The 12,008-nt window shown below is 42.0% G+C and overlaps 1 protein-coding gene across 2 annotated transcripts in view; it reads left to right on the top strand.

Annotated features, from left to right (window-relative positions):
- ARHGAP26 (Rho GTPase activating protein 26) overlaps window positions 1-12,008 on the top strand; it is a 744,136-nt gene that overhangs the window by 708,459 nt on the left and 23,669 nt on the right. For both annotated transcript variants that reach the window (XM_073620639.1, XM_073620638.1), the window contains one exon: window positions 254-342. In XM_073620639.1, coding sequence (XP_073476740.1) covers window positions 254-342 — 89 coding nt within the window. The remainder of the gene's footprint in view (window positions 1-253; window positions 343-12,008) is intronic.

Below are 12,008 nucleotides of genomic sequence, written 5' to 3'. Positions count from 1 at the left end.
ACTTCACAACAATCGGAGTCAGAATATCTAGCAAACACAGGGAAACAGGACCTTTTTGTGCTAACCTTAATGGTGGACAGTGAATTGAGAAACCCATTGCTTTAAAGTAGGAGTAACAGCTTCACCACTGTACAGCCCTTAATATGGTCTCAATCATAGTTGCCCATGTTTTTACATTTTAAACTTTTATAAATATACTTCTTACTAACACCTTAAAGACAATTGACCTGTGTACTTCTGATTTTTTTTTTAGTTTGCCAAGGAAAGCAAAGGCCTTGTACGCATGTAAAGCCGAGCATGACTCTGAACTCTCATTCACAGCTGGAACAATGTTTGAAAATGGTGAGTCATTATTGCATTTCATCATATTAATAAATACCATTCTCTTTGCGCACCTATCTTGTTTCAAGGTAACATGTCTTTCTACCTACAAGAATTGCATTTTTTTCATAATTCCAAGGCTGTGCACGCATAAATGTATGTAAAAGCACAGAAAGCACACCTACAACTAGCTCTGCACAATAAATTTCAACTTAAACAGTTTTACACTGACATACAGTCACTATATTGATGATGCATTAACTGCATTTCTAGCCTTACAATATATTGTGGCTTTTAGTTTACTCTTAATGGTAAGTTCACCATTTGTTACATGTTTCACCCATATTCACATACGTTTTTTCACATCAGTTGAAGACGTTTTTTCTGCTGTACTGTTGGGACTTTTTAATTTTATTATATGTAATTATTACACACATATTGCACAGTTAGTAGCTGTTTTGTTATACAGGTGATACTCAAAAAATTAGAATATCGTGCAAAAGTTAATTTATTTCACTAATGCAACTTAAAAGGTGAAACTAATATATGAGATAGACTCATTACATGCAAAGCAAGATAGTTCAAGCCGTGATTTGTCATAATTGTGATGATTATGGCTTACAGCTCATGAAAACCCCAAATCCACAATTTCAGAAAATTAGAATATTTTGAAAAGGTACAATATTCTAGGCTCAAAGTGTCCCGCTCTAATCAGCTAATTAAGCCATAACACCTGCAAAGGGTTCCTGAGCCTTTAAATGGTCTCTCAGTTTGGTGCAGTAGGAATCACAATCATGGGAAAGACTGCTGACTTGACAGTTGTGCAGAAAACCATCATTGACACCCTCCATAAGGAGGGAAAGCCTCAAAAGGTAATTGCAAAAGAAGTTGGATGTTCCCAAAATGCTGTATCAAAGCACATTAATAGAAAGATATGTGGAATGACCGCAGCCTGAAGAGGATTGTCAGGAAAAGGCCATTCAAAACAATGTCAGAAGCGTCTTACCTGGGTTAAAGAAAAACAGACCTGGTCTGTTGCTTAGTGTTCCAAAGTCCTCTTTTCTGATGAGAGCAAATTTTGCATCTCATTTGGAAACCAAGGACCCAGAGTATGGAGGAAGAATGGAGAGGCACACACTGCAAGATTCTTGAAGTTCAGTGTGAAGTATCCAGTCTGTGTTGATTTGGGGAGCCATGTAATCTGCTGGGGTTCATTAAGTCCAGAGTCAACGCAGCCGTCTACCAGGAGATTTTGGAGCACTTAATGCTTCCTTCCGCAGAAAAGCTCTATGGGGATGCTGACTTAATTTTCAAGCAGAACTTGGCACCTGCCCTCACTGCCAAAAGCACCAAAACCTGGTTCAGTGACCGTGGGATTACTGTGCTTGATTGGCCAGCAAATTCGCCTGACCTGAACCCCATAGAGAATCTATGGGGCATTGCCATGAGACTGAACAATGCCGCTATTGAAGCATCCTGGTCTTCCATAACACCTCAGCAGTGCCACTGGCTGATAGCTTCAATGCCACGCCGCATTGAGGCAGTAATTGCTGCAAAAGGGGCCCAAACCAAGTTCTGAGTACATATGCATACTTATACTTTTCAGAGGTCCGATATTGTTCTATGTACAATCCTTGTTTTATTGATTGCATGTAATATTTTAATTTTCTGAGATTGTGGATTTGGGGTTTTCATGAGCTGTAAGCCATAATCATCACAATTATGACAAATCACGGCTTGAACTATCTTGCTTTGCATGTAATAAGTCTATCTCATATATTAGTTTCACCTTTTAAGTTGCATTAGTGAAATAAATGAACTTTTGCACAATATTCTAATTTTTCCAGTATCACCTGTATATTAATTTTCACTATTGCAGCAGTGCCACACTTTTTATATATTTTTTGTATACTGTTATCTGTGGGAGCACAGTAGTGACAGCTGCAGCAATTTTAGTTTTTTTTATATTATCAGTTTAATTATCCAATGATTTCTGCATATTAGCACAACACTATTTTAATTCATATTCAGGGTGTAACATGTTACAAATGCACCAGCTCCCAAACATGGTTATATGAACAAACTGTTTTTGAAAGAAGGTCCCATAGAACAGTTTTTTTTTCTAGTATAGCTAACACATATGTATATGTTCATGATTTTTTCCCCATAAAGAATTTTCGTGAATCAACCTGGCCTAATCTTACTAAGCTTTCTAGTGTGTATACTCGTTAAGAGAGTCTGACTATGTCCACACTTTCTGCTCAGTTCTGCCATTCATATGGACAGCACAGTGGTGTAGTGGTTAGCACTTTTACCTAGCAGCAAAAAGGGTCTAGTTCAAATCCCGACTATGACACCATCTGCCTGGAGTTTGCATGTTCTCCCTGTGCCTGCATGGGTTTCTTCTGGGTACTCTGGTTTCCTCCCACACTCTAAAGACATGCTGGTGGGTTAATCAGATCCTGTCTAAATTGGCCCCAGTATCTGTATGTATGAATGTGTGTTGGGGACCTTAGGTTGTAAGCTCCTTGAGGGTAGGGACTGATGTGAATGTACACTGTATATGTAAAGCGCTGTGTAAATTGACAGTGATATATAAGTACCTGAAATAAATAAATAAAATAAAAGCCATTCTACAGCTTCTATGAATGGAACAGGATATAAGAATGGAGGATGGGCAGATGGGCAATAGCCCCACCCTCTCCAAATCACTGAGTGTGAATCACCAGTTGGGTTTGTGTGTCTGGTACTCATATCCTTTTTTTATGTGGTTGGTCTACTAGCAGACATGTAATGAAAGATGTTCATGTGTGATCTGGACAGGCTTTATTTTTTTGTCACAATACTCTTATTTATTTTTTTCTGACCAAACAACTTGGCATCCTTACGTGTACATTTTTAGAAAAACTATAGGGAAACTATAACTAAAATCCACAAACCTCTCTAAGCCCAAATACTTTGAATAGCAAAATGAATAGTCACTCATACAGGCTTTCAAGTACAACCCAGTGTATCGGGTTTGCTTTGTAAGGCTGGCCATACATTATACAATTTTCTTGTATAACGTTCCTTTAGATTTACCAAAACCATATAATATGAGGTCAAACCTAAACACTCAATTTGTATGCAATCAGGCAAGCCCTTGCACTACATAGTTGAAGGTAAATCTTAAGAAAATTGGATGGTGCTTTAAAGTAACAATAGGCACACTATACTTACCTTCCTCATGCTCTGAAACTGTCCTGATCTGCTCCCAAACCAGCCTGAAATGATTTTGCATCTTCTCAATTTCTGTTATGTCCCACAACTGGAAAATCACAATGTTTTAACTTGCCATAGTCCATGGGGATGTCAAATTAACCTGCATACATCCTTTAATAGAGGTTTTATGATCTGTATATGTTTATAGAAATATATACATGTAAACAATTTAGCATAGATACAGTTGCAGTTGTAGAAACATTTTGCTCCACCCATATAAAGAAATACCTATAAATTTAAAAACAGCACCATACTGTGCTTGGAGGGACAGCCTGTCTATAGTAAATTAGACATGTAGTCAGTAGTGATGTAATTACTGGCAAGACTGCTATATAAAGACTCATTTAACCTCAGAAGCTGACAAAAAGACTAGCCGAATAGATCTGTAGGCAGCCAGCGGGGTCTCTTATAGGATCACACTTTCCTCTTGCTCTTGGGTCCTTTTCGGCTGTCTCCCGTTAGCAGTTATGCACAGACTGCTGTGGTTGTAATTATCAATGAATGATTTAGCCACATCCTTCTCCCTCTCTTGGCTGCGGTTATAAATGCGTGTCCAGAATGCTACAGAATAGTATATAGTGTTTGATTTATAATGTTTTCCTATGGATTAAGATTAATGCAGTTCAATTACTGTTAGTGCTTAGTCCTCAGACCCGTGGAAAAGAAAGCATCAGGGTAAAATATAGCTAAAGGTCTTTCTAGGTTAATAAAATAAGCCCAGGCAGTTACCCAGATGCTGTGTTGCAACAGATAGATGATCAACAGTAGCAAAGCAGAGCGTGGGTCAATCCAAATTGCATCGACCTCAGTTTTTTATTTGAATGAAAAAAAAACAATTTTTAGTAAACCATATCAATATTCTATAATGGCTGAATAGAATTATGTACCGAGTGTCTGTGATCCCCAGACATACAAATGAGCCAAAACCAGACTAACCAGAGCCCTTAATGTATTTCTGTAAGAGTTCATATAAGTGTAGCATTTTGTAATTCATCTTCACTCTCCTACAAAAGATTACCAGAGTTTTTTTTTTTTATGTTATGCCCCGTACACACGGTCGGACATTGATCGGACATTCCGACAACAAAATCCTAGGATTTTTTCCGACGGATGTTGGCTCAAACTTGTTTTGCCTACACACGGTCGCACAAAGTTGTCGGAATTTCCGATCGACAAACACGCGGTCACGTACACCACGTACGACGAGACTAGAAAAGGCCGGTTCAGAACCAAGCGCGGCACCCTTTGGGCTCCTTTTGCTAATCTCATGTTAGTAAAAGTTTGGTGAGAGACGATTCGCGCTTTTTCAGACTCGTGGCTTTCAGATCGTTTTCTGCCGTTCAGTTTGTGCTTGTGGGTTTGTATCTGCATGCACTGAAGAGCAGACACAAGTCCAGTCCATGAACAGGGTGGGGAGGAGTTCATGGACCAAGAATTGGTTGCTTCAGCGTGACCAGTTCTGTCATATGCCTTTGCTCCGTGAGATCCGTGAGAATAATCCTGATGATTTCAGGAACTTTCTCAGGATGACGGACCCCGTATTTCACCGTTTGTTGGCTTCGCTGACCCCCTATATTAGCAGGCAGGATACCTGCATGAGGCAAGCCATCACTCCGGAGCAGAGGTTGGTCGCTACCTTGCAGTATTTGGCCACAGGGAGAAGTCTGCAGGACTTGAAGTTCTCGACAGGCATCTCCCCCCAGGCTCTGGGTATCATCATCCCAGAGACCTGTTCTGCCATCATACAGGTCCTGCAGAAGGAGTATATGAAGGTAAGATTTTTTTCCTTTTATATCACATTTTATTGTATTGAATGTTTGCTAATATATTGTATTTCTTTCCTCATTCCCTAATGACCATGATTGTAATATGCTGTGAATGTCCCCTTTGTTCTCATGCATGCTGGATTTTTATGTAATTATTATTTTATGTCCTTCATACATATTTGCCCTTCAATAACCTCTCCAGCATGGTGTCTCCTGCCCTATGTTCACCTCATGTAGTCACTTAACAATGTATTTTATCAGCTCTATAGTAGTGCTTTACCCCAAACACCCCCTAAAATGTTTGTTAATGTTATTTTAGCTTTAAATTCAGGCAGAGTGCCAGAGGCTTTTTTTGTGGTGTCCACAAATTTTTGGTAACCCTCCCTCCCCCCAACTGCTAAGTCAGCTGATCCCAATTCTCTATCCTCAATCATCTATCTGCTGACTTTGCCAAGCCCATACACACTATACCCATCTCTTTACTGGTCAGATTTATGGATGAATTCCCCAAAGCATGTAGTGCAAGGGCCTGCCTGTATACTTTCCAATGGAACTGTTTAAAGTTTTTGTATCCTATTATTATCTTGATAGGTAATAGCAGAATTTCCAAATGTCCTCAAATGTGTACAATGTGTATTTATATCTTTGTATTCAGACACTTCTTACCTGTCCAGTGGTCTGCTAATAGTGTAACTAAGGAGGGGCTGTTCCAAGTAATACCCTGTATTTAGGCATTCATCTCTCAATGAAGTGAAGAGGGTTACCTGTCCAAGAGTTCCCCCCCCTATAATGTTAGAAATGGCCCATGAGAGGGGGGAGGGGGAATATGATAGGTGTACCTTATACTTTGGCCTTGTTAAATTCCCCTTAGTAAATGCTATCTGGAGGTTGCCCCATAATGTTTGTGTATAATCTGCTTGCCATGTTTCTGTGAAAAAATAGTAATGTTTATTGTTTTTTCCTCAACAGTTTCCTTCCACGCCACAGGAATGGCAGACTGTGGCCTCCCACTTTGCCCAGCGGTGGGACTTTCCTAACTGCGGAGGGGCAATTGATGGGAAACACGTCCACATCGTCCCACCACCCAACTCGGGGTCGTACTATTATAATTACAAGGGGTTTAATAGTATAGTGATGTTGGCGGTGGTGTCGGCTAATTACGAGTTCTTGTATGTGGACGTGGGGAAGAATGGCCGGATGTCCGATGGTGGAGTGATCGCCCAGACGGAGTTCTACAGGCGTCTCCAGAATGGCAGCTTGGACTTGCCACCTCCAGAGGACAATGTTGAAGGTCTCCCATTTGTGTTCGTTGCTGATGAAGCATTTGCACTGGGGGACCACCTGATGCGGCCATTCCCGATGAGGACCCTCACCCCGGAACAGAGGGTTTTTAATTACCGGCTGGCCAGAGCCCGAAGAGTGGTGGAGAACACATTTGGAATCCTGGCCAGCCGGTTCCGATTATTTCTGACACCCATCCATATGGCGGAGTATAAACTGAACCATATAATACTTGCCTGCTGTGTTCTCCATAATTTTTTAAGAAAACATTCAGCCAACTATGCTGGCTCAGTTGGGCCTGAGGCCGGAATCCCAAATCCATCAACACTGACGGCGCTTGAAAGTGGCCGTCCTGGCTTGCCCTCCCTGAATGCCCGTGATGTCCGGTTACGCTACCTGGAGTTCTTTGCGGGTAGGGGGGCTATCAATATGCCAGAGAATCTGTGACACCTTTTTCAAATAAAAAACAAACAAAAGAAATTCTTGGTGGACATTTACTGCTTGTGTTTGTTTTAGCTGACCCTGACAGAAATGTTTTGAGTGCAGAAAATGTCGTGATTGGGTAACCTTATAAAAAATAGTGTTGGCTGGTACTTCCTAAATACCAAAACACATTTCACTACAAGTGCACTTGCAACTGCACTGAACCTGCACTTGTAGTGCAAAGTGTAATTGCCCTTAGGAAATAACCCCCATTTGTGCATAAAACAGCAATTACATCACCCCAAAAGTGTTGTAGTGTTGAGACAATAATCCACACATTCTTGAGTAAGGCACTTTTTTATAGCTGCACAATCACATGTGCATTTACAAAAGGTTTTTAAAACAAACCAACATGTTTGTTGTATAACAATGTTTGCAGTAGCATTATCAAAAATCGAAATATCAATTTCAGATAAAACAGGCCTGTGTAAAACCAACAAGAAAGCCAAAAAACTTGAACTTACAAAGTTCACATATGGTAAAACCTGAAGGCTATATCAGACATGAGTATTTAGGAACTGTGTTTGATATAGCGTTCAGATGGGGGGAAATCACCCCTGGAAAAGCCAAATTTGGAAGATGCACACCAATTTACGAATGTCAACATGTGCTATCTGCCATCAGGGGGGATCAAGGGACGTGTTTTGGGGGAGCAAGCCCTTCCTCAATGCGACTTTATAATTGAGGAAGGGGTTGCACCCCCAAAACGCGTCCATTGATCTCCCGTGATGGCAGATAGCACATGTTGGCACACTGTGTGCATCCTCCAAATTTTGCCTTTCTAAACATTGTAAAAATTTTAGTAACATAAAACAGGTGATTTTGTGGGGTTTAAATTCGCCCCGAAACATCAATGATGTTATTATTTTTTTTAATAACATCAGTGATTTGTTGCTGGATGTTTTGCAATTGGAGATTACACCCCATGATCTCCCCGATGAGTATCTGGGCACTTTCAGATGTAAAGCGTTCTGGATCACGATCACCTAAAAAGAGATAAAGAACAAAAAAAAAGGTCTCAAAAATCTGCCACCATCCATCTCTTTTACCTGAGTCTGTGGTCGCAGACACTCACCTGTTGTGGTGCCAATCTCCACCACATCTTCTTCTTCCTCCTGCTCAGCTTCTTGGGTTTGCGGTATTTCCCCTTCTTCCAGAGGGGGGGGTCTGTGTTCTCCTGGGATGAGGGGTGTCCTCCGAGTCTTTTCTCCCCTATGTAAAACAAAAATGGTATAATTAGCACACAGATATTTGATGGCAGAACTAGAACTAGGAAACATTGCTTGGAAGTGGGGTACAATTGTCTATTTTAGCCGAGTTCCAAGATGTATATTTTTTATTGCCCTTTGTCAAGCTGCAATACTTTACCGGTTTGGTACAAGCTTCACAGATGCAGCCCCCCCTATAGTATACACTGGAGCACCTGTGTGGCCCCCCTAATAAAAAGGGTGTTCTGGGGTCCCACACTAGAGCTCCAGTGTCCAGATGTGAAAACAGCTGCTCAGTGTCCTCTCCTTACACACAATCTAGTTGGCATTTCATTCTAGTAACAAACCCATCTACACAAACAAATATTTGGCATCCAAGTAGGCCCCCAAAAATGTGTGAAAATGCAATGGTGTTCTAGAGGCCGAAAGAAAAATGTTTGATACGAACGAATAATGGGCCCATGAACATTAAAGTTGACCTTTTGAAACGTTACAATTACTAAAAGCATATGGAGCAGAACGAACGGAATAAAGACAGAAAGAATAGGAACACAGCACAACTACTTACTTTTTTGCAGCACTCTCCGGATCTTTCGGTACTGCTCTGGCTCTCTCAACTTCAGGTCCGACCACCGCTTCCCGAGCTGATCTTTCGATCGTCGTACCCCGAAATTCCTCTCAAGACTCCTGACCACTTTCGCCATGATCTTGGCCTTTCGGATGTTCGGGTTGGGGTGAGGCCCATATTTTCCGTCATAGTCGGACTTCTTCATGATGTCGACCATCTCCAACATCTCCCCAAACAACATATTTGTGGCCTTAAAACGTCTCCTTCTGGATCGGGACGTGCCTGGATCCGGGCTTTCCTCCTCCTCCTCCTCGTTGCTAGAATTAGCACGCACCTGCTGTAACTCCGCCATGTGCTCTTCACCCACTGCGCCGAACGAAAAGGGGCGGGGAATAGACTAGAAAGAACGTCAGGGGCGGGCGGAGTTACACGCATGCGCAGTGTGTATAAAGCGTAACACGCGTGTGTATTACGTACGATCTATGAGCGGAGGAAGGAGCATTGGACGCGCCGATCGTAAGAACGAAGGTAAGAGACAAACTTGTGCCTATACTGCTTCTAGATTGAGGCCTATATTGTAACAAGATTAGGAGAGTTTTGTCTGACATTAGGCTTTGTCTTGTGTTGTGTCTTGCAGTGAACATGGATATCTTAATGAGAGATACTGACTTCATGTCACTATTCATTGATATGCTAAGTGAGCTGCCCTGTCTGTGGGAGATTACCCACCCCCATTTCAAGAACCAAGCAAAGAGGAAGGCAGCACTGGAGCAATTGTGTGAAATTGTGAAGCAGGTGATCCCCACGGCAGACATCACTTATTTAAAGATTTTCATTGGTGGCCTGAGGAGCACATATCTGAGGGAGCGCAAGAAAGTCCTGGATTCACAGAGATCCGGAGCAGCAGATGACATCTATGTCCCCAGGCTGTGGTACTATGACAGACTGCATTTTCTGGCAGGCCAGAATGAACCCAGGCCATCCCTCTCCAGTCTTCCTTCCACGCTTCCTTCCCCCCTGGCTGAGGCTTCTGACGCCCAACCTGGGCCTTCCAGGCCATATGTGGAGGAGCCCAGATTGAGCCAGGTATAGCATTCCTCTAAATATTTCTGCTTGTCCAATCAATGATGTTAACTAGATGTTAGTTGGGAGTACTAATTTAGGATTGTGATTGATGATGCAAAACATTACAACCATGTCCCTTTTTCATACACAGGGAGGTCTCAGCCAGGAGGTGGCCGGGCCGAGCCGGCTGGCTGATATCAAGGTCCCTCCACCACACCTGAAAACAGAAAGTGGCAGTAGGACGAGTACCCTAGAGGAGGCTGCTATAGCATTCTTTTGGAGGGCTACAGAGGTCCTGGGAGCACCCCACACCATGCAGGAGAACATTGCTGCATTCATAGCATATAAAATGCAGAGGATGGAGGAGGGCCAAAAAGCCATGTGTGAGGCCCTCATATCAGAGGCTCTGGAGAAAGGTATGAGGGGCCAAATTACACCTCACACACAGCTTTGGGATGGTCCTCCTCCTGCAGGTTCTCCTCCTCCTCCTCCCTCTCCTCCAGGTCCTCCCAGTCCTCCTCCAGGTCCTCCCAGTCCTCCTCCTCCTCCAGGTCCTACTCCTCCTCCTGCCACATCTCCAACTGCACAGCCACAGCCCGGAAGGAAGCGTGGAAGGAAGACCAGACAGTGATTGCCCTGGATCCAGTCTGGTTGGCCAAAAGATGCAGCCTCTTGTGGTACCACAGCCTGGGGACACAGATGTCATCTGCTACTATCCGGATCTCTGCGAATTCTGGACCAGATTGCCCTCCCTTACATATGGACTCCTCAGGCCACCAATTTTGATGTTGAAGAATTGATGTCTGCCGTGGGGGTCCCAGGCTTCGCTAATTTCTCCTGTTGATCCAGTGTTGCCTTCCTCTTTGTTTGGTTCTGATCCCTTAATAAAGGATTTTTGTTTTGAATTATACTCTCCTATGTGTTTTACTTCAAAAATGACAGTTGGTTTGTGAGGATTCAGGTACATTTCAAATATACAATGTGAAATGAACAAGGGACACCAACACCAAACAATCTCCTGGAGATTAAATAATAAAAGATATCAATGGTGTTGGGGTAACTTGACACACAAAACACACACAAAAATATTCTGGAGTAAAAATAAAAATAACATTGAACAAAGATCAGCCTTGGAAAAAATCCAAGCATTAAAGAAAAAAAAAGGCTGAAAATCCCAAAAAAAAAAAAAAAAAATATAAAACTGTCAGATGTGACAACTAATAACAATATATTGAGGGAATCCCACTAAAAAAACACAAATAAAACTTTGTGAGAAGTGTGTGTGAATATGAGCAGCAAAACGACTTGTCACATTATAAAGAAGAAGAGAGTGCGCTGTATTAAACCATTTTTAACATTGCAGCGTGACGAAAGTGCTGTATCCATTACGAACGCTAAGTTTACCAGAACGAGCTGTCCTGTGTCGGAATTTCTTCTGAGCATGCGTGGCACTTTGTGCGTCAGAACAGGCCACACACGGTCGGAATTGACGCGATCGGATTTTGTTGTCGGAAAATTTTATCTCCTGCTGTCCAACTTTGTGTGTCGGAAAATCCGATGGAAAATGTCCGATGGCGCCCACACACGGTCGGAATTTCCGACAACACGCTCCGATCGGACATTGTCCATCGGAAAATCCGACCGTGTGTACGGGGCATAAGAATTATTTTTAATGTTTTATTCTTTTTTTTTTGCCAGAGTTTAGTAATGACATATTATTTATGGTATACAAATAATGCTTTATTTTAAGAGCAATTTTAGAATGTTCTCTATTTTTCTTACTTTTACTCATCTACATGATTACAAAGTGACAGGATGAAGAAGTAAAAGCTGAACTTCAGGCATAAAAACGTTCAATGAGATATACACCTCAAAAGACACAAAGGATGTACATCCACATTGCAAGCATCAAATGCCTTTGCAAACCCATATTACCTTGTAAAAGTAGAGGTGGCATTATTACTGTGGTTACATAACCTGTACAAAGAGCAAAGATGTGAGTGGGACCCAGTAGGTCCACACACTGCAGGCTGCCTGCAGAAAACTACAGGGGGT

Source organism: Aquarana catesbeiana, linkage group LG03, assembly GCF_042186555.1.
Source record: "Aquarana catesbeiana isolate 2022-GZ linkage group LG03, ASM4218655v1, whole genome shotgun sequence".
Lineage (NCBI taxonomy): Eukaryota > Metazoa > Chordata > Amphibia > Anura > Ranidae > Aquarana > Aquarana catesbeiana.
Note: the sequence above shows the minus strand (reverse complement) of the source record. Positions and strands in the feature narration are given on the sequence as shown.